Here is a 22,452-nt window from a genome sequence, read left to right as displayed (position 1 = left end):
TGTACTCTAAAGTAGCTTTTCCAATTAATCTTCTTTCATCTTTTTGTAAAGTAATGATTTTTTGAAAGAAACAAACGTAAAAATGAAAAAAGTGATTTTTCTATATAAAAAAAAGTCGAAACAAACGCACTCTAAAATAGCTTTTCCAATTAATCTGCTTTCAACTTTTTGTAAAGTAGTGATTTTTTGAAAAGCTGAACAAACATAAAAAAGAAAAAGTGATTTTTCTTAAAAAACTGAAACAAACGCACACTAATGTAGCCTTTCCAATTAATCTACTTTCAGCTTTTTGTAAAGTAATGATTTTTTGAAAGTTGAAACAAACATAAAAATGAAAACATTGATTTCTCTATAAAAAAAAAGCAAAAACAAACACGCTCTAAAGTAGCTTTTAAAATTCATCTACTTTCGGCTTTTTGTAAAGTAATGATTTTTTGAAAAGCTGAACAAACATAAAAATGAAAAAAAGGATTTTCTAAAAATTGACGAAACAAATGCACTCTAAAGTAGTTTTTCCAATTAATCTGCTTTAATTTTTTGTAAAGTAATGATTTTTACAAAGAGTTTAATTTCCATGCACCGACGGTGTAAAGTAATTTTACACCGTCAACCAATCAGATTTCAAGGATGTGAGAAAATCTCTCTTTTTATTTAATTTCATTAATTAACGTGTCACATCCTTGAAATCTGATTGGTTGACGGTGTAAAAATACTTTACATCGTCGGTGCATCATCTTTTTTCTCTTTTACAAAAATTGAAACAAACATAAAAATGACAAATGATTTTTCTAAAAAAAAATTGAAACAAACTGTAAGACCCAAGATTTTAGAATTAAGTAAATAATTAATTTCCAACTCACGCATAGGATTATGTGTAAGCGTGAGAGAAACTTAACTTGTGTGTGATGTTTGGATCAGTATTATGAAGAAGAAAATTTTGGAAACGACATAGAATATTACTAAATTCGCTATAGGTTATAGCACGACTTTCATTCACTTCCGCCTTAAGGCGAAAACGTTAGTAAAGGGCTAATTTGCTCTTAAAGCACTGTAGAAACAGATTCAAAAATAATCAGAGGAATATAAGAATTTCTCTTATTCTTTTCCACGAATGATCGTTTTCGATTCTCGGAAGTTTGCCGAAACTGAATCCCTGATAGCTCAAGAACCTTAAAGTAAACTGTCGATGAAGACTTTTTCTATTTGGAGCTTTAAATAAAAATTCCACACGCGAACACCCATTTCTTTCGATGTTTCAAATCTTTCTTCCGAAGGAAGTTTTGTCATCCGACATCAACTGCAAAAAGTAACTTTTCGGGTTAAATCGATTAACACCGTTAGTGAATCGTTTGCTTAAATTCCAAGAAACCTGTTTCAAGTTTTGAAACTCTGTCGCCGAATTCTATCTTATAATTCACAGAGGAATGTGCAGGAAAAATCGGAATCGCGAAATATTCATTTTCCCGCGTTTTCCATTTTCTATAAATAGCTTGAAAAAAAAAACATCACCACCAACACACACACACGACCGAGAGCTTGAGGAGGAAGGAGGGGAGAATTGATTTTCGCTGATTCTTGTCTGATCGTCGCTCTGTTCGTTTCGTAGTCCTCGAGGTACTGATGATTTTCCTTACCTCTGATTTCTCTACGTCTTTCTGTGCTCAAAGTTTTGAGCTTTTTGTAAAACTGTCCAAATAACTTGATTTCTCTGTCTAAACTTATTCCCTGCTTGCCCAAGAGCATGTTTAGCGAATTACATTTCGCCGAATCTCGTCGAATCGCCGTAGAACTTCAATTATGCTCAAAATACCCATTTTATGCTGAGGTTCCGCTTTTTGAGTAAAAAACTCTCGACTTAGCTTAGCGTTGAAGGTATGAAAAACGGTAGAAAGGGGGGGTTTGAATAACGTTTTCAGAACAAAACTTCCACCTTAAAGATTTTGACAAATCTTTCGAGAACTTAAGTGCTAAAGATAAGAGATAGAAAAGCACACAAGGATTTTATCCTGGTTCACTTGATAAATCACTCAAGCTACTCCAGTCCACCCGTTAAGGTGATTTCTTCCTTCTTAGAATGAAGGCAATCCACTAATCAGGTAAGAGTTACAACTGCACTTGAAACCTACAAGTGACTAACAATTACACTGACTTAGCTCACACTAAGATTCACTCTCTTAGTCTTCTCTAGGATCCGATCAACCTTGATCTCCTAAAGGAACTAAACAAACTGTTTATCAAAGAATTGTTTACAAGAGATTTGCTTCTAAAAAGCTAATAGTAAACACAATGAATTTCAGATGAAAGAAAGCTTAGAATATTTTGAATATGTCTTGCGCGTATATGTGTTTCTTTCTAGCCGCTTCTTTCAATCTTCAGCCTCTATATATACTCCAAGGATTAGGGTTGAGCGTTGCATGGGAAATGCTACCGTTGGAGGGCAGTTCTGGAAAATCCAGCTTCTGCTGTGGCTGAGAACGTTAGGTAGGTCGTCAGGAAGGTACACTTGCTTTTGTACTTGGATAGCGACTTGACCTTTTAACCTAGGAGACTTCTGATCAGGGGAATACTTCATATTGGAACTTGTGAAGCCGGTTGATCAGAGTCAGAGCGAAAGCACAGATCCTCTGACCATTGTATCTTCTGATTCTGAACTTAGAGGGAAGAACATGGCCTTCAGAGTTTCTTGCTTCTGGACTTCAGAGTTTCCACTATTCAGCTTCTGGATCTTCAGAGTCTTCTACACCATCAGAACATCTGAACCTTCAGTGTTTCTTGGTTATCAGAACTTCTGGATCTTCAGAGCTTCTAGCGACTGAGTCCACATCAGAGTTTGTATAGCTTCAGAACTTCTGAAGCTTTTCCACTGTTCATACTGAACATGGTGAATGCGAAAGCGTTGCTTGGGTTACCCTTTATACACAGTGCTTCTGATTTGTGTGAGATTGAGTTGAGGTCAGAGCCTGTAAATAGCACACTCAGAAAAACACGTTAGAGTACCACAATTGTTCATATCAAAAGGTAAACTTGTAATCATCAAAACATAGAGTTGTACTACTAGATCAAAACTTGATCTTACAATCTCCCCCTTTTTGATGATGACAAAACTAAGATTTTTGATGAACAATTCTTAAACATTAAATTGAATTCACTCAGAGTTTAGAGATATAGAATAAGACTTATCCTGATGTGAATAGTTTATCTTGCTCATTCTGAATTCAAGTCACTGCTTGATTCTGAGCTTAGCTCCCCCTGAATCTAATACTTGATGAAAACGTTAGTAAAGTCTAGATTCTGAGCTAAAAAATATAAGAGTTCAGAGTGAAAAGCTTATGACATAGATGAAAAACGAATAATCAGAGCGCATAAGTGATCAGAGTCATGGACAAGGTATCAGAGTCTTGGGTATCAGAGTCAACTTAGAATCACTTCAGAAGAAGTGAAATGTATTCCTTGTATTTGCCCAGTGACACATCTATGGTCATGAAGGTGGAACTCTTAAAATCTCCAAAAGAAAAATAAGTCACACTAACACATCTTACAAATCAAAAACTGGGTTTACTCCCCCTTTTTGTCATAAGCAAAAAGCTTGGGGTGTGAAAAACTTAGCTTGAAGTACAAGGTACTCCCCCTTAGAGAAGGTCTAAGTTTAAAAGAAAATGAAAATTATGTAAGAATCAGAGTTAGGCGAAAATAAATAGAAGAGTTAATGCAAGGGATGAACGTTTACCACCGGTCAAGTGAGTAAATGGAAGGGTCAGTTACCAAGAACTTAACCTCGAGAAACTGTAAGAGCATTAACTTTCAGAGAGAAAGTGAAGCCTATAAAAAGCGTTGGAGAGAAAGGTAAGCTTCACACCTCGAATAATTTTCAGTAAAAAAAAATGGCATCATACAACGTAGCACTAGAAGAGCTGAGGAAGAAGGCCTTTGAAGAGGACTTGTTCCTGAACATCAGGCATCCAGAGGGTGCAACTACCATCGCGGAGCTGACACGGACACTGCTGGAAGAGGACCTGCGTCCAGAGTTGGAGAGAGACCTGAAGGAATTTCTTGCCTTCGTGGAGGAGGTGCAAGAACTCAGCCGGCTTGAACTCAAGCTGCTGGAAGAGAAAGAGAGTTTGGAAGAGAAGCTCAAGACTTCAGAAGAGATTCTGGAGAGGGATGAGCTAAAGATCAGGCTCAGCAACATCCAGCATGTACTGGAGCGTCTGGAGAAGGATAGGTCAGAGCAGCGCCAGGAGTGCAGAAGAATGAGGAGAGATCCTCCATTCTAGATTATATGATGGAAAGAAATATGATGTAAACACAGAAAGATTATGAATAAAACGAGTTTTGCAAACATATGTGACACAAATATATATATATATATATGCATATATAATCACAAACGAACAAAAAAGAATAAATAAATAAAAAGAAACAGAGTTTAATAAGAAGATAAAACAAAGGTAACGAAAAAGAAGGAAAAAGAAGAGATCCTAAAACTAAGGTTTGTCAGTGCGTCGCAGAAGTTCCATCATCATGTGCTTCATCTCAATCAGCATGGATTCATGAGTGTCAAGACGCTGTTCCATGATGTCGAGTCTGGATGAGCTTGGCTGAGTAGAACCGGAAGGAACATTCTGAGCAGCTTGAGGATCTGGATTGGAAGCAGAAGCAGCAGGAGTAAACACAACTGGTGCAAGTGCTTGGCATCTAAGGGCTTCAGCCTCAGCTTCAAGTCGCTCTGCCTCTAGTCTGGCTTGTTCAGCTTGAGCTGCTGCCTGACGTGCAGCTTCTTCTGCTTGTTCTTTCTTTCTCTTGGCTTCTTCAATAGCTTCAAGAAGCTTATTTCTCTGTTCTAGTTCATGAAGAGCCACCCTTCTAGCAAACCTTTGCTTTGCAGCCTCAATGCTCTGACTGCCCTCTGCATGCAGGAGCTGCATCATAATCGGAACTTGAGCCACTAGCCAAGTGCTCAGATTGTTCCACTCATCAGCCACATTTTCAGCATTCTCACTGAGATCAGTCTGACCGTGCACATTGCGGAGCCTCAAGGAGGCTTCATGATAGAAGATATTGATGCACTCAGAGAGAGATGTGGGTTGAAGGTGAGTATAGGGAATTATGGAGAGGTTGGGTGCAGGAGAGGCTGGGTGATTGCTGCTATGAGCTTCAGAGGCACCTTGTGGAGAACCAATGTTAATCATGGGAGCATTGGGTTCAGAGGTTCCAAGGTGAGGGTCTGAAGTTTCAACCAGAGGGTGAGGTGATCTAACCGAGGATTGGTTAGACACTGATTGTTCGGGTTCAGGGTCTGGTTGAATGGGCTCTTGTTGGTCAGGGACAGGGTGAGCTTGTTGAACTAAGGGGTCTGCCTCTTGGATAGGATTGGCCAAGATAGGTTCATCTGGGTCAACTAGACGTTCAGGTCTAGGGCCAGGATATCTCCTAGGGCTTGGACAGGTAAGGTAATACTCTTCCAAGGCAGACACCTTCTCTTTTCTAACCTCCATGAATTTTCTAATTGATTCAGAGTTATTGGAGGGAGAAGAATCAACAACATTGATTGGGAAGGATACAGGTGTAAAGGCTGTTGAAGAGTCTGTATCTGTGGTTCTGTTTGGTTGGGCTCTGGTTGGTCATGGATGATGGGTTCAGAAGATAATGGGTCGTACGGAATGGTAAGGAGAGAGGTTGGATCTTCTGACCTAGAGGTTGGGTTCTGAAGCAAATTCCAGAGAGGTGCTTCGGTAGGAGAAGGTTGAAAGAAGGAGGATCGTGGGGAATGTGGTGGAGAGGTGGTTTGTGCGGCTGGTTGGGATTCAGGAATAGGAGTGAGGGGATTTGAGGAGTGTTGAAGCAAGGCAGAAATAGGAAGTGCATCAAATAAATTCAAATCATCATCAGAAGCAAGTGCAGGCTTACTTGAATGTGTTGATGATCGAGTCACTCTGGCAGGAGGTTCAGTCCTTCTGACCACTGCAGCAGCTGGTTCCACCCGAGTAGGCTTCACCACAATTCTGACCTTCTTCTGCTTCTTCTTTAGAGGACCATCCTCACTATCACTATCATCACCATCATCAGGCTTTCTCTTTGTCTTCTTGACTAGAGGGACATCAGATTCTTCAGAGGATTCTTCCAGAACCATCTTCCTCTGAGCTTTCTTCTTGGGAGGAGAAGGAAACTCTGGAGCTGGCGGCAGTCTGCTGAAGAAATCATCAAGATCAATCTCGAATCCTTGAGCCCTGAGGTCTTCAACATAGCATCTGATGGCTTCAGGATTGTCTGCTTGAGTCCACAGTGGGTAGTCATTCAGAGGCATCCTTCTTCCTCTGATCTCAGAAGATGTGTCTTCATGAGCAGGAGCAATCTTCTTCTGGACCAAACCCATCTTCTTCAGAGAGTTTGCAGTGAAGACATCGCTGACAATTGTGCTCAAGTCCTCTGTGCAACCAGCATTGATCAGGTCTTGAATGAGGCCACTCTCAATGAAGAGATCAGACAGCAGTCTCCCAAAGGGGATATACTTGATTGCTGACTTGATTGAGGCAGTAGTCCTAGACTTCCGGATACACTCCTTCAAGTAGGAGAACAGGAAGTAGGGAAGGCAGATCTTCCTCTTGTCTTGAATGAAAAACAGCATCGCCTTCTGGTTGAAGTTGATGTAATCTGGGGAACTGCCCTTCGGTCTCTGATTGATGCAGTTGAGCAGGATCTTGTGCCAGATCCTGAGTTTGGGGTGAAGGTCCATCACCTTGTAACTTGTCTTGCCCGGTTTGAAAGTGGTGTACAGGGCCTGGTTGGTTTTGTCTTTGGTGCTAGGTTTCAGCTTCGACTCAGTGAATTGGAATCGAAACCCATAAGCAATGTCTGCACCTAGCAGATTCACGAATGACTTCTCCGTGATGATGATCTTCCTGCCAAGAATATGAGATACCACTTGAGTATCATCGCAGTCGGCGTGCTTCCAGAATTCCTTGACCAACTTCTCATACACCGGTCCTCGAAGTCGGTTGAAGTAGTTTCCCCAACCTTGAGCTTGGACTTCAGGACGAAGATCAAACCCATTTGCAGCCAGGTTGTCGAGGTCGAATCTCCATTCTGCCAGGACTTGGAGTTCCTCAGGAGCAAATACGCAGTGAACAGCACAGCCCCGTTCTGCAATTGGAACAATCTGCTCTTGAGCTTGAACTTGTTCTTGTGCCGGGTTCTCAGAGCCCCTTTGACCCGTTGCCAAACCAACTACCATGTGAGGGAACTGAGGTGCATCTGCAGTAGATCTTCTGGTTTGTCTCACCATTTTGAAGAGGTTGAAGGTTTGAGGTAGAAGATGAAGTTTGAAGGATGAAGAGAGATCGAGAGAGAAATCAAGAAAGAGGCGGTTTTGAAAAGCAGAGAGTGCGAGAGTGAAAACCGGAAGTGAACGAGAACGTGTGTGTATAGTGGGTTTTATCAAATAACCGTTGTTGATTCAAAAAGCACTTTAAGATCAACGGTTGAAAATTAAAGATAGATAGTAACAGTAAAATACACAATCACACACAGGAGATAAGCATATCTACACGCAATCATAACAGACTGTCACACGGGCACAAGGAATTATGCATCAGAAATTCTGACACACGTGTTGTTGTCTCAGCTTCAGAGTCAGTACCAGTGGGCACACACACTCTGATTGAGTTACCTTCTGGACTAGACATCTTCTGATCAAGAAGTATCATAGTCAGAGGTTCTGATCCATCTTCACTCTGGACAAAAGTCCATGTTTAGATTTTTCAGAATAAAATTAAATCTATCCTCTGCTAAGGGCTTTGTAAAGATATCTGCCCATTGATGGTCAGTATCAACAAACTTCAGAAGAAGTACGCCCTTCTGTACATAATCTCTAATAAAGTGATACTTTACCTCAATGTGCTTTGCCCTTGAATGCAAGATAGGATTCTTACTCAATGAGATTGCAGCAGTGTTATCACAATAGATTGGGATATTGCTCTCAAGGATCTGATAATCCTCCAGCTGATGTTTCATCCAGAGCATCTGAGTGCTGCATATTGCTGCTGAGATATATTCTGCCTCTGCAGTTGATAGTGCAATGGTTGATTGCCTCTTGCTTGCCCATGAGACTAGATTGCTTCCCAGAAATTGACAATTCCCAGAAGTACTTTTTCTCTCTGTTCTATCTCCAGCATAATCAGCATCACAATAACCTGAAAGCTTATACTCTGATGTTTTCTTATACATCAAGCCAAGGTTAGTGGTGCCTTTCAGATACCTTAGGATCCTCTTAACAGCAGTTAAGTGGGTTTCCCTTGGATCTGATTGGAAACGAGCACATAAGTGAACACTAAATAATATGTCTGGCCTAGATGCAGTTAAGTATAGAAGTGAACCTATCATTCCACGATAGAGCTTCTGACATACTTTACCACTTTTATCTTCTTTCTCCAAAATGCATGTAAGATGCATTGGAGTCTTGGCCACTGTAGATTCCAGCATATTGAACTTCTTCAGAAGTTCTTTAGTGTACTTGCTCTGATGGATATATGTTCCTTCTGGTGTTTGATCAACTTGTATTCCCAGAAAGTACTTTAATTCTCCCATCATACTCATCTCAAATTCAGCCTGCATCATCTCAGAAAATTCTTTGCATAGAGATTGATTAGCAGAACCAAATATAATATCATCAACATAAATTTGCACAATTAAGATATCATCTTTATAAGTCTTGCAAAAAAGAGTTGTATCTACTTTACCCCTTACAAACTCATTCTCCAGAAGGAATGAGCTAAGTCTCTCATACCATGCTCTGGGAGCTTGCTTCAGACCGTAGAGTGATTTCTTCAATTTGAATACATGGTCTGGTTTCTTTTCATCTTCAAAACCTGGGGGTTGATGAACATAGACTTCCTCTGAGATATAACCATTTAGGAAGGCACTCTTTACGTCCATCTGATGTAGAACTATGTTGTGATTTACTGAGAAGGAGATCAAAAGTCTGATTGCCTCCAGTCTTGCTACCGGAGCAAATGTTTCAGTGTAGTCTATTCCTTCCTGCTGGCTGTAGCCTTGAGCAACTAGCCTTGCCTTGTTTCTGACTACATCTCCTTTCTCATTTAGCTTGTTTCTGAATACCCATTTCGTTCCAATAACATGGACATTCTCAGGCTTCTTCACTAAGCTCCAAACATCGTTCTTGGAGAATTGATTTAATTCTTCTTCCATGGCCAGAATCCAATCCTTGTCCTGAAGAGCTTCATCTATGGACTTGGGTTCAATTAAGGACACCAATCCTTTCAGACTCAGCAAGGTCTCTTCAGAGGGTCTGAAGGCAGATCTGGTTCTGACTGGTTCATCTTTGTTGCCCAGAATCAATTCCTTAGGGTGAGCTGCAGTGATTCTGCTCTTCTTCAGAGTTTGTGAGTTAGAGGGACCAGCTTCTTCCTCTGGTTCATCTTCCTCTGGCTCAACTTCCTCTGGAGCTTTGCCTTTGTCAGAAACATTAATGCTTAAATCTGCAAACTTTTCAACTAGCTTTGACTGGTCAGAGTCAAGCTTATCATCAAATCTAACATGAATAGATTCTTCAATAGTCTTAGCATCAGTATTATAAAATCTAAAACCTTTAGATCTATCAGAATAACCAAGTAATAGACACTTAGAAGACTTAGCATCAAATTTATGCAATCTATCCTTAGTATTGAGAACATAACAAACACAGCCAAAAGGATGAAAATAAGAAATGTTGGGTTTTATGTTCTTCCACAATTCATAAGGAGTCTTATTCAGAATTGGTCTCACAGAGATTCTGTTCTGAATGTAACATGTTGTATTTACTGCCTCTGCCCAAAAGTGCTTAGCCATGCCAGTTTCTTGGAGCATGGTTCTAGCCATCTCCTGAAGAGTTCTGTTCTTCCTCTCAACAACACCATTTTGTTGAGGAGTTCTGGGACAAGAGAAATCATGTGCAATTCCATAGGAATCAAACAGACTCTCAAACTTGTCATTCTCAAACTCTCCACCATGGTCACTTCTGACACGCACAATCCTACAAGCCTTCTCGTTTTGCACTTGAGCAATGAAGGTAGAGAACACAGCATGAGACTCATCCTTGCGGGTTAGAAACTTTACCCATGTCCAGCGGCTATAGTCATCAACGATAACCATTCCATATCTCTTGCCACCTATAGACTCAGTTTTCACTGGTCCAAAAAGGTCTATATGCAGAAGTTCCAACGGCCTTGAGGTTGAGACAACATTCTTTGCCTTGAAAGGGACTTTTGTGAATTTGCCTTTCTGACATGCTTCACAAAGAGCGTCTGAAGCGAACTTCAGATTGGGTAAGCCCCTGACAAGATTTAGCTTGCTCAGCTGAGAAATCTTTCTCATACTGGCATGCCCTAACCGTCTATGCCATACCCACTGCTCTTCATCAACAGACAGAAGGTACTTCACATTCTGAGCCTCCAACTCAGATAATCTGATCTTATAAATGTTGTTCTTCCTCTTGCTGTTAAACAGAACAGAGCCATCGATCTGACTTACAGCCCGGCAGGACTTTTGATTGAATATAACATCATAACCCTTGTCAGCTAATTGACTTATAGACAATAAGTTATGTGTTAAGCCGTCTACCAATAAAACATTATCAATGCATGGACTACTATCTACACAAATAGTACCAGTACCAACAATTTTACCCTTTTCATTTCCTCCGAAGCCAACTTCGCCTCCAGGCTTAAGTTTCAGCTCTCGGAACATACGCTTTTCTCCCGTCATGTGACGCGAGCATCCACTGTCCAGATACCATGATTGGTGTTTCAGTGGAGCTATCAAGGATATTTGCAACATAGATAATCTTGTCCTTAGGTACCCACTTTCTGGGTCCTCTTTTGTTAGTTACCCCAGAGGTTCTGATCACCTTGGGTGTCTCAACATAATATTTTAAAGGAATATTTGCATGATATTTAGTCATAGAGAAAGATCCCTTTTTAAGAGGGTTTTTAGCAATTTTAGCAGGTACAGGATCAGGCAATATGGTACCAGAGGGAACAAAGCATTCATACAAGGATTTAGCTTTAGACACAGAAGGCTCATTTCTAATTGGTTTAGAATAGCCAATGCCATGCATTCCATTTCTGCTTACGCCATAGATCATTGAAGCCATTAAGCTTCTATCCACGCTTTTAGCTAGGAATCTTTGAAAAGACTTTTCATACTTAGATTCATTTCTACAATCAGAGGCATCACAGGCAACAATTTCTTCTAACTTAGCAATCTGGTTCTTAAGCACAGAGTTAGAATTTACCAAAGCATGATTTTCATTTTTCAAATCAGAAATAATTTTCTCATGTTCAGAAGGAGTCTTGGAGACAGCAGATAAGTTCTTTTTCAACTTTTTATGCTTAGACAATAAAGAGTTATACTTATCCATGATATCAGACAAAGCATGTTTCAGTTCAGAGGTAGAGAAAGAAGCAAATACCTCATTTTCATCGTCTGAGTTAGGATCTCCTTCTGATTCTGAGTCAGAGTCAACAGCTTCCTTTGACTCTGCTCCTTTGTCTTTGACAATGGCCATGAGTCCTTGGACTTCACCATCAGAGTCAACATCCTCTGACTCTGATTCATCGAATGTCACCATCAGACTCTTCTTGGTCTTGAAGTGCTTCTTTGGCTTCTTGTCTTTCTTCAACTTTGGACAATCACTTTTGTAGTGCCCAGATTCTTTGCACTCAAAACATGTGACTTCCTTGATTGAAGACTTCTTCTGGCCTGAGGACTCATACTTTCCTTTTGCCTTTCCAGAGCCTTTGAACTTGCTCTGCCTGTGCTTCCAGATGCGGTTGAGTCTCTTGGAAATCAGAGTCAGCTCATCTTCATCAGAATCTTCTGATGCTTCTTCAGATTCTTCTTCTTCAGCTTGAAGAGCCTTTGACTTCTCAACCTTAGCCTTTTCTGATTTGGATTTCAAGGCTATGGACTTTTTCCTCAGATCTTGCATCTCTGAGCGTTTCAGCTCATGGCATTTCAAAATGCTGATGAGTTCTTCTAAACTCATATTCTCAACGTCTCTCGTGAGCTCTATTGAAGTCACCAAAGGCATCCAACTTTCAGGAAGACACCTGATGACCCTTATGACATGATCTTTTGTTGTGTAGCTCTTGTTGAGAGGTCGTATGCCAGCTACAAGCAATTGAAATCTGGAGAACATTTCTTCAATGGACTCATTTGGCTCCATGATGAAGGATTCATACTTTTGGATCAAAGACAATGCCTTTGATTCTTTGACTTTCTTGTTTCCTTCATGAGACATCTTCAGAGATTCAAAAATGCCTTTAGCAAACTCACGATCTGTAATCTTCTGGTACTCCTCATAGGAAATAGCACTTAGAAGAATTGCTCTTGCTTTGTGATGTTGTGAGTACAGCTTCTTTTGATCTGCAGTCATCTCTGACCTTGGGATCTTCTTGCCATCTGCATCAACTGGACGCTCATAGCCATCCACAATAATATCCCAGAGATCTGCATCGAAACCCAGAAAGAAACTTTCCAGTCTATCTTTCCAATATTCGAACCTTTGACCATCGAACATAGGAGGCTTTGCGTTGTAACCATCTCTTTGAGTTTCACTGGTGGTGGCAGCCATTGTTTTTCACACCGGCCCGGATCACTGAACACTGTTAGGTGTGGTAATCAGAACTTGCGCTCTGATACCAATTGAAGGTATGAAAAACGGTAGAAAGGGGGGGTTTGAATAACGTTTTCAGAACAAAACTTCCACCTTAAAGATTTTGACAAATCTTTCGAGAACTTAAGTGCTAAAGATAAGAGATAGAAAAGCACACAAGGATTTTATCCTGGTTCACTTGATAAATCACTCAAGCTACTCCAGTCCACCCGTTAAGGTGATTTCTTCCTTCTTAGAATGAAGGCAATCCACTAATCAGGTAAGAGTTACAACTGCACTTGAAACCTACAAGTGACTAACAATTACACTGACTTAGCTCACACTAAGATTCACTCTCTTAGTCTTCTCTAGGATCCGATCAACCTTGATCTCCTAAAGGAACTAAACAAACTGTTTATCAAAGAATTGTTTACAAGAGATTTGCTTCTAAAAAGCTAATAGTAAACACAATGAATTTCAGATGAAAGAAAGCTTAGAATATTTTGAATATGTCTTGCGCGTATATGTGTTTCTTTCTAGCCGCTTCTTTCAATCTTCAGCCTCTATATATACTCCAAGGATTAGGGTTGAGCGTTGCATGGGAAATGCTACCGTTGGAGGGCAGTTCTGGAAAATCCAGCTTCTGCTGTGGCTGAGAACGTTAGGTAGGTCGTCAGGAAGGTACACTTGCTTTTGTACTTGGATAGCGACTTGACCTTTTAACCTAGGAGACTTCTGATCAGGGGAATACTTCATATTGGAACTTGTGAAGCCGGTTGATCAGAGTCAGAGCGAAAGCACAGATCCTCTGACCATTGTATCTTCTGATTCTGAACTCAGAGGGAAGAACATGGCCTTCAGAGTTTCCTGCTTCTGGACTTCAGAGTTTCCACTATTCAGCTTCTGGATCTTCAGAGTCTTCTACACCATCAGAACATCTGAACCTTCAGTGTTTCTTGGTTATCAGAACTTCTGGATCTTCAGAGCTTCTAGCGACTGAGTCCACATCAGAGTTTGTATAGCTTCAGAACTTCTGAAGCTTTTCCACTGTTCATACTGAACATGGTGAATGCGAAAGCGTTGCTTGGGTTACCCTTTATACACAGTGCTTCTGATTTGTGTGAGATTGAGTTGAGGTCAGAGCCTGTAAATAGCACACTCAGAAAAACACGTTAGAGTACCACAATTGTTCATATCAAAAGGTAAACTTGTAATCATCAAAACATAGAGTTGTACTACTAGATCAAAACTTGATCTTACAAGCGTTAGTAGGATTAGTCGTCATAATCGTCGTTGGTATCGACCTCATCCAATTTATTTTTCCAAATTCTGATTTTGAGTTTCCGAGCTAAAAATCTTGACCACAATACCCCTGTTCTAGTTTTCGATCCGATAAATTTTCTGAGAGTTTCCCTGGCCTAGATATCGCCTAAGAATACCTAGGAATTGATTTAGATCGAAGAAAAAGTTCGGAAACCCTATTTTCTAAAGTTGCCGAAACCTGTTTGTTAGGGTACCGTGTCCAAAAATAATTTTTGGGTCTCTATGACCTGAGCTATAGCGTAGCTCTTTCAATTGTCGAAATTTTTGCGTTGGTTTCATGTCATTCCGAGTTCTGTAGCTCAAGTTATGCGCGTTTTAGCAAATGAAGTTCTGTTGTCAATTCGTGCCTAAATAGGAACTCCGAAGCTTTAAAGCTTTCTTTCCGATTTCGTTTAGTGTTATTAGATTGATTGCTTCTAGTAGGGCTTGTGTTGATGATTGTGTTTCCTTCTAGGTTCGCAACTTCCATGCACAACTTCTACTCACGAAGGTAAGGGTAACTCAGTTTTAGCGCGTCTTTGAGTCTTGCATGCTTTTATCGCACTGCCTGCATTTGAGATGAAGATGTTTATATTGATTGGCATTGGATTATGATTATTGTGCTGAACTGGGAAAATGTTTTCTGGAGGCTTCGGCCGAGTGAACTTATTGAGACGTGTGTCTCCGTTTTCTGAGAGGCTTTGGCCGTTTACTGGTTTCTGTCATTGATCTGAGTTGGTATGCAATTGAATTGATTTATGTTCGTTGATAATAGGAATAACATGTGGTTACTCCGAATTAATAATTGGTTTGGGCATTGTTGTTGACTGACTTGGCATATAGGGCCTAAGCCTAAGAGGCAATCAGGTGATTGTGTTCACCTGGTTGTTCCGCGTTGTGTGGCGCAATAAGTGGCGGTCAGGTGATTGTGTTCACCTGGTTGTCCCGTCTTGTGTGACGTATAAGTGGCGGTCGGGAGATTGTGTTCACCTGGTTGTCCCGTCTTGTGTGACGTATAAGCGACGGTCAGGTGATTGTGTTCACCCGGTTGTCCTACCTTGTGTGGCGCAATAAGTGGCGATGAGGAGGTGTGTCCTATCATTGTCCCGTCTTGTGAGACGCTAAGAGGCAATTAGGAGGTGTGTCCTATGATTGTCCCGTCTTGTGAGACGCTAAGTGGCGATCAGAAGGTGTGTCCTATGATTGTCCCGTCTTGTGTGACGTTAAGTGGCGATCAGGAGGTGTGTCCTATGATTGTCCCATCATGGATGACGCTATAAGTGGCGATGAGGAGGTGTGTCCTATCATTGTCCCGTCTTGCGAGACGATATTGATCGATCCATTTTGTTAGCAGCATATAGTTGCATCATAGAGCACTAACAGTTGATCTACGTTGTCGACATTTGAGCTGACTTGTTGAGGTTATTGTTATCTGAGTTTGATATATATTGATAAGTTGTTAATACCTGAATTGCTTTTATGTTGTTGGATATATGTCGTCATCTATCTGGAATTAAGTTGCTAGCTTATGTGCTATGTTATGCTCTTAAATTTTAGTAGCATGTTTTCCCCTTTTTACGTAGTAATTGCATGGAGTTAACCCTTTCTATTTGTTATTTGTTGTTTGGGCGCTTAACACTATTAGGCGATGAAGATCCTTTCGCCGAAGCTTAGCTGCTCGAGTTGGAGATCGAGTTGTAGGCGGTGGAGTAGAGGTGTAAGAAGCAGCTTTGCTTCTCTTCTTGTGGACTATGTTTGAGTCTCCTTTTCTATATGAGAACTCTGTTATTAAAGCCTTGCTTCCGCCACTGTTAAAGTGCGCATGTTTATTCTGAACCTTACTTATGGTATTGTAAACTATTATTACTGTATATCGGGAAACAGGTTATTTAAATAAAGTTATTATGTGTTTCCAACCCTATGGTATTTAGTCATTTTCAAAAAAAAAATACCCTTGGATTTTAGGGATTGCAGAATAGTCATTAGACTTTGTTAGGTTACTTAATGTGATTCCTCAGTTGAGAAATTGAGGCGTTACACAAACGCACTCTAAAGTAGCTTTTCCAATTAATATGCTTTCAGTTTTTTTTTTAATGTAATAATTTTTTGAAAAGTTGAAACAAACTTAAAAGTGATTTTTTAATTGAAAAATGTGATTTTTTTCTAAAAATATGATAAAATAAACGCACTTTGTAGTAACTTTTCTAAATAATCTACTTTCAGCTTTTTGTAAAATAATGATTTTTTGGAAAGTTAAAACAAACAGGAAAATAATTTTTTAAATGAAAAAGTGATTTTTCTAAAAATACGCTGAAGCAAACACACTCAAATAAACTCTTTTGTCATTGCTTAAAAAAGTGATTTTACTTTTAAAAAAATAATTGATTTTATTTCAAGTAATTTTTTTTAAAAGTAGAAATTTATTTAAGTTTGTGAACTAATATAATAAGTTCTTTTCAATTAAGAATTGATTTTAGATTGTTTGAATATAAAATATTTCAAATATAAATTATAAGCATTTTTTACCATGTTAAATTTTTATGAGGGTGTACCGCTCCCCCATTTTCACAGAACCAAAGTGTCCCGTTTTAGGAGCATTTTGTCATGTTTTGTTTCATCATAAAAACACAACAAACACAGAACAAAACTCATATGTTCTGTTTCGCTACCTTCCCACTTGTCTGTCAAACGCTACCAAAGTGTACAATTTAAATTCTTCAGATTGAGAACTCAAAGTTATATTATAGTATATGGTAAATACTCGCCTCAATTCTCTTATTATGGAAGATACACACCGAAATTGATACTAATTAATACAATTTTATAATTATTAATCTCAATTTCTTTTATTATAAAAAGCTAATAAATTTTTGGCTTAAATGCACTTTTGGACCCTCATGTTTAAACTTTTTGCGATTGTCAACATTTTGAAAGATTAGGGTCTCCATTTGTAGAAAAATAAGATCCCTGGTCAACAATCGCAAAAAATATAAACTTGGGGGTCCAAAAGTGCATTTAAGCCTAAATTTTTTTCACGAAATATGGTCATTGCAACAATTAAGTTTCCTAACATTATTCAATTTCACTTATTGATTTGATTTGATTAACCATTATTGTCAATTAATGAGTCAACTACACATGATAATTATTTGTAAACGATAGTGAATATTGTTTGGGAATGATAATGATAAGTCAGATATTTAAAACCAAATAGTATGAGATCAATGTCAAATTTTTGTCCTAATTTTTGTAAGCAATTACGTAATTTCTTGCTTTAGGGTATATATTTTTTTTTGAAATCCAAATATTATATATATATATATATATAGAGAGAGAGAGGAAGAGACCGGCTTAGGAGTAGGACAATGAGGATACAAAAACCAAAACATCAAACATCCACAGAAATACACAATCACTTAACCTCCCTATAAGGTATCAACAACAAGAACCTCACTAGACAAAAGAGAGAAGCCAAGAGACCCAAAATCGAAGACCTAAACCGAAACCAAAGAAACACCAAGAGGTGAAACAACACTCAAGGCGGCCACCACTCCTCTATTTCCCGTGCTAGGCCGCATATAGTGTTGTTTCACCTCTTGGTGTTTCTTTGGTTTCGGTTTAGGTCTTCGATTTTGGGTCTCTTGGCTTCTCTCTTTTGTCTAGTGAGGTTCTTGTTGTTGATATCACCTCTTGGCGGCCACCACTCCTCTATTTCCCGTGCTAGGCCGCATATAGTCGCCTTGTCCCCACCGTCAAAAGTACAACCCACAAGCTTACCAACCATCCAGACCTTCGTAGCTCGCGTCCAGTAACGACCACATGGCACTAGCACAATATTAGTAAATTTGACAACAAAAAATTTGTATCTTTCATAATATCAGTGGTGCATGGCACGAGCACAATATTAATATATATCACTAAAGATACTTGACAACGAAAAAGACAAAGTTGAAATGATATAAAAAAAATATATATATAAAAGAGATATAAATAATAAAATTTGAAAGTTTCAAATATAAAAAATAAGTTTAAGAGTTGAACCGATTATAACTGGTTTGGTTCAAAAGTAAAATAAACCGACTAACAAAATAAATCTGAACCAATTGCAATGCTTTGATTTGAATCATCAGATTCATCGAGTCAATCTAAACCGATGAACATTCCTGTAACATAATGTAATATGTATTCAAACATATCCCATGTTGAACTCAAATAATAGATTGCTGCGACTCTAAAAAGACGACAAACGTAAATTGCTAATGATAAAGAGTGGATTTCAATTTCATTAGATTAGGGTTGAAAATCTCTCATTATCGAGCTGATTTCCATTAGATTTCAGTTTTTTTCCCTTTTTTGCATTTACATCACAAAATGGGATGATGCCCTTTGCACCGATTCAGAGATTCACAACCTAAATAGGTGATTATACGCAGTCACGCCAATAACATGTCTAGTTGATGAAATGCTTTAGAATCATTTTTGAATAAGAACTAGAAGTCTTAACTTATGAATAAACATGCATCGTAGTTATGTTTATATCACAAAACAAAATGTACATGAAAGAGACGTGTGATAGATGAGTAATGTGATAGGAAAAATAGTTATAAAGAAAAAAAAATGTGGAATTGATATTGAAAATAAAGATGTGTATGGATATACCAAAGTTATTTGCAAACATATGCATTATTTGGAGAGAAAATTGGCATGGTCATGTAGTCTTATTCTTAATTATAAATTTATTTTTATTTAACATTAGTCTTCTTAGAGACACCTTTTCAACAAACAATAGAGTGAGAGTTCCAATTGTGATCATAATGAAACAAACTAACAAAGTAATAAACAAAACATCGCTTAAGTTATGCAGCGGAGAAGCCCTGAGCAAAGAATAACACGAATCTTGAAACCCAAAACTCAAACCACAACCTTTCGAGGCCTTCCTCGCTTCCTCGGAGCAGAAGCAACATTGGGAACTGGTGTTGTCATCGTTGCCTTCGTCGGTTGTTGAATACGCCCACCATTCTCTAATCTTTTGAACTCAAGACCCGTTGGAGACGATCCCGAGGAAAAGTAATAAGCCTCTTGCCCAGGCACCATCTGCGGCATGGAACGAACACGTGCCCCATGGAATGGCCTAGTGCACTTCTGGCACCTTATGAAACAACCCTCGTAAACCACAAGGTACTCATACATGTGGTAACAGTATGGGCATGTGGTCCAGAAGCTACCCATACCACGGTTCAAGCCCATGTCGTAGATTTGCTTCTGGACTGGGTCAGATAAGAGAGACCAGGCATGGGAAACAAGCTTGAAGGTGTGGTGGGAAAAGGAAAACAGGTTCCTATCGGGGTCGAGAAGGAGTGCAAGCCTACGATATTGCTTCTTAATAAGATTGAGGTCTTGGGAGTTCCAATGATCTACTTGGAGAATAGCATAATAGTCGATGTTGTTATTGGTGTTGAGGGGCTTCTTCTTTGATGCTTCAAGGACGTCAATGATGGCGAGGATTTGGTCAGAACCTTCGAGAAGGGGTTCAGTGTCTTGGGCTATGATGGCCAATTGCCTTGAACCCTTGAGATCATGCTTTTGTAATCGTTGCTCAGCGAACTCTAGCAACCGTTCTGCTTCATCTTTTCTGGTAGTATTCATTTCCTCTCTTATTTTTTTCTTATTTCTTTGGTTTTTTTCCCTGATGAGAGTGCTTGTGTCGGGATCTCGTCGATACACGGACCTCTACTTATACTAGTGTGGTGACTTGTGCAACGCGCGATCTTTTGGTTTTTACTTTATATGGATATAATAAATAAAAAATTTATGACCTTATTAATTTGGAATTCTCCTTACTTGGGACGCGCCTTTTCATACTTTTTACTTTATGACATTTATTTGTTTTAATGTTTTTTTTTGAAACCGAGTTTTAATGTTGATGGGCGGGCAGCGTTAATATATTTTAGACAAATTAAAAATATTTTATACTGTCAAATAATTTAATTTAAAAAATGCGTCACGTTATCGATTAAAATAAATAATTTTTTTTGTATTTTTAAATTTTAATTGCTTGACCGTGTAAAAAAATTACATTGTAAGTACATGTACATTGTTTTGTTTTTTATAATTTATATATGAATTTAATGAGAGTTTAATTTTAATGCACAACTCACTTGCTCTAAATAATTAAATACATTTTAATTTTGATTAAATTTAACATTTTTGTTTTTCTTTCCAGTGTATCCCTCAGATCTAGTAAGTATGAGACTAATCCATTCGAGACTCGTAGATTACATTAAGCGAGTAAGTCTCTCCTAACAAATCATTCTCACGCTGCCCAGGATTCGAACCATGTGCTAAATTCTTAAAGAGCTCAACTATCTACCAGTTGTGTTTGATCTGTACACTAGAGACCGAAAGTGTATAAGTTTTGTGTAAGTAAAATATTTTTACACAAGCAATCAATATAAGTTCAAGGATCCGGAAAAATCACTCTCACGCACACTGCCCAGGATTCGAACCATGTACTTAATTCTTAAAGAGTCCAACTATCTACCAGTTGTGTTTGATCTGTACACTAGAGACCGAAAGTTTATAAGTTTTGTGTAAGTCAATTTTTTTTTACACAAGCAATCAATAAATTTTCAAGGATCCAGAAAAATCACATTTTTATTTATTTTAACTACCGTATGCGACACATTTTTAAAATTTGATTAGTTGACGATGTTAAAATTTTGTCTAGAACTATCGTTTTTTTGGTGTTGGAAAAAGAAGTAAAAAAAATATAAATTACAAAATAAACACATACCTAGCTAGGAGGACCTATGTCCTTGGAGGAGGATCATCCAAGATTATGAGGGTGCAATGGAGCATTGCACCTAAAACAGCAAGATAGTTCGTTGACTCATTCACACTCCTAACAATATGTTTGAGATGAACCTCTCAATCTCCATATAGCAGTTGACGGATATGAAGGAACTCTCTGACTAACACACGAAACTGGAAAACGGTCTTTCTCTATAATTTCAACCAATTCCAAACAATATGTCTCACAAATAGCGTGCTTAAAATTAAGATTTTAGAGAAGGTTCAAACTCATATTCCTACTATTGTTAAATACACATGAAATAGACTACGTAGCAATGGTTAAAATATTGAATTTAATCATATAAAATAATAAAATTTCCATTATCACTTACTATTACTTAGCTAACGTTATTTTCATTTTTTATATTATGATAAAAATAAATAAAATAATTATTCACTAACAATAAAATAGACTACCCACATATTATTAATAGTAAATATAGACTAAATTTCTATTATCTTGTGCTATTATTTAAAATTATGTATCTACTTATAAATAATTTTTAATTTAAACTAATTTTGGAAAAATAATTATTTTAATAATATTTTTTAATTTAATTAATTTTATTGTTTATCATTCGTCATCACTAAAATAAAACCAGGCTAGCTATAAAGTTTTAATTGAAATAGGCTCCCTTCATAAAAACTAAAATAGGCTAATTGATATATATTTTTTTTAAGGTTAAAAGTAATGGTATTTCACTTTCGATGTTTTCAGCTCCCACTTATCCTACGCCGCTGAAGTCATTTTACAAAGTCGGACTAGAGTCAAGCTCAACAGGGTCTTCTTTCCCCGTTAATTGATAAAATTTAATTTAATTTTAGTTCATTTTAAAACATAGACTTATTTATAAAAATAAAAAAATTATTTTAATTGAATAATCACTTTTTAAAAGTTAATTTTAAAAAATATTATGAGTTTTTTTACTGTACGAGAAATTTGATACATTTTTTATTGTTTATATCATATTCTATTGTTTTCCTGTTCACCTCAAACATATGTTATGATAAGAGTTTATCCTACTCTTATCATATCATTTCTTATCTGATTCTCTGTCATATCTTGCCCTCATAAGAGTTGTGGGATATATCTCATAACTCAAAATAAAATTATTTACTTAAATATATAATAATCAAACATATATTTTTTATATGTGAAAGTGTGACATTTTAACCAACTACTCTCTTTTTTTAGAGACCTAAAAACTTAATGTGGTCTTAAGGCTTGAGGAGTTCTTCTCATTGCGATACTTAAGAAAATAACTATTCTCCATTTTCTACACTTAGAATAGGCAACTATTATCCTTTGAGATTCATTTATATGCACTAATAGTGTAAATAAGTTAAGTACAATCATTCAATCACATCCCTCCATTTTGCTAGCTCATAATTAATTTTAAATTTAATAATATTTAAAAAAGAAATAGAAGGATGTGATCGAATGACTGTGTAAATGTTTTTACACTATCATTGCATAGAAATTAATCTCTTATTCTTTACTAATTTCTCTCTTATTAAATAGACTAATAACTATATAATTAATAATCAATATATTACTCTTACTTTCTTTCAAGCCTAGTTACATTTTCTTGCTATAATATTAGGAATACATGATTTTGATTCTTATGGCTTCAATTGCACCATTAAAT

At 37.8% G+C, this 22,452-nt stretch overlaps 1 protein-coding gene across 1 annotated transcript; it reads right to left on the bottom strand.

The window, feature by feature from the left end:
* Positions 1–18,862: 18,862 nt before the first annotated feature.
* LOC130747958 (uncharacterized) lies at positions 18,863–19,597 on the bottom strand. The gene has a single exon (XM_057601027.1). The coding sequence runs from the start codon at positions 19,595–19,597 to the stop codon at positions 18,863–18,865; it is 735 nt and encodes a 244-aa protein (XP_057457010.1).
* Between the last annotated feature and the right edge of the window lie 2,855 nt (positions 19,598–22,452).

The sequence above is a fragment of the Lotus japonicus genome, chromosome 1 (assembly GCF_012489685.1).
Source record: "Lotus japonicus ecotype B-129 chromosome 1, LjGifu_v1.2".
NCBI classification, from domain to species: domain Eukaryota; kingdom Viridiplantae; phylum Streptophyta; class Magnoliopsida; order Fabales; family Fabaceae; genus Lotus; species Lotus japonicus.
Note: the sequence above shows the minus strand (reverse complement) of the source record. Positions and strands in the feature narration are given on the sequence as shown.

Excerpts from the sequence above, each read along its gene's own strand:
- LOC130747958 (XM_057601027.1), bottom strand. The coding sequence starts at position 19,597 with ATGAATACTACCAGAAAAGATGAAGCAGAACGGTTGCTAGAGTTCGCT.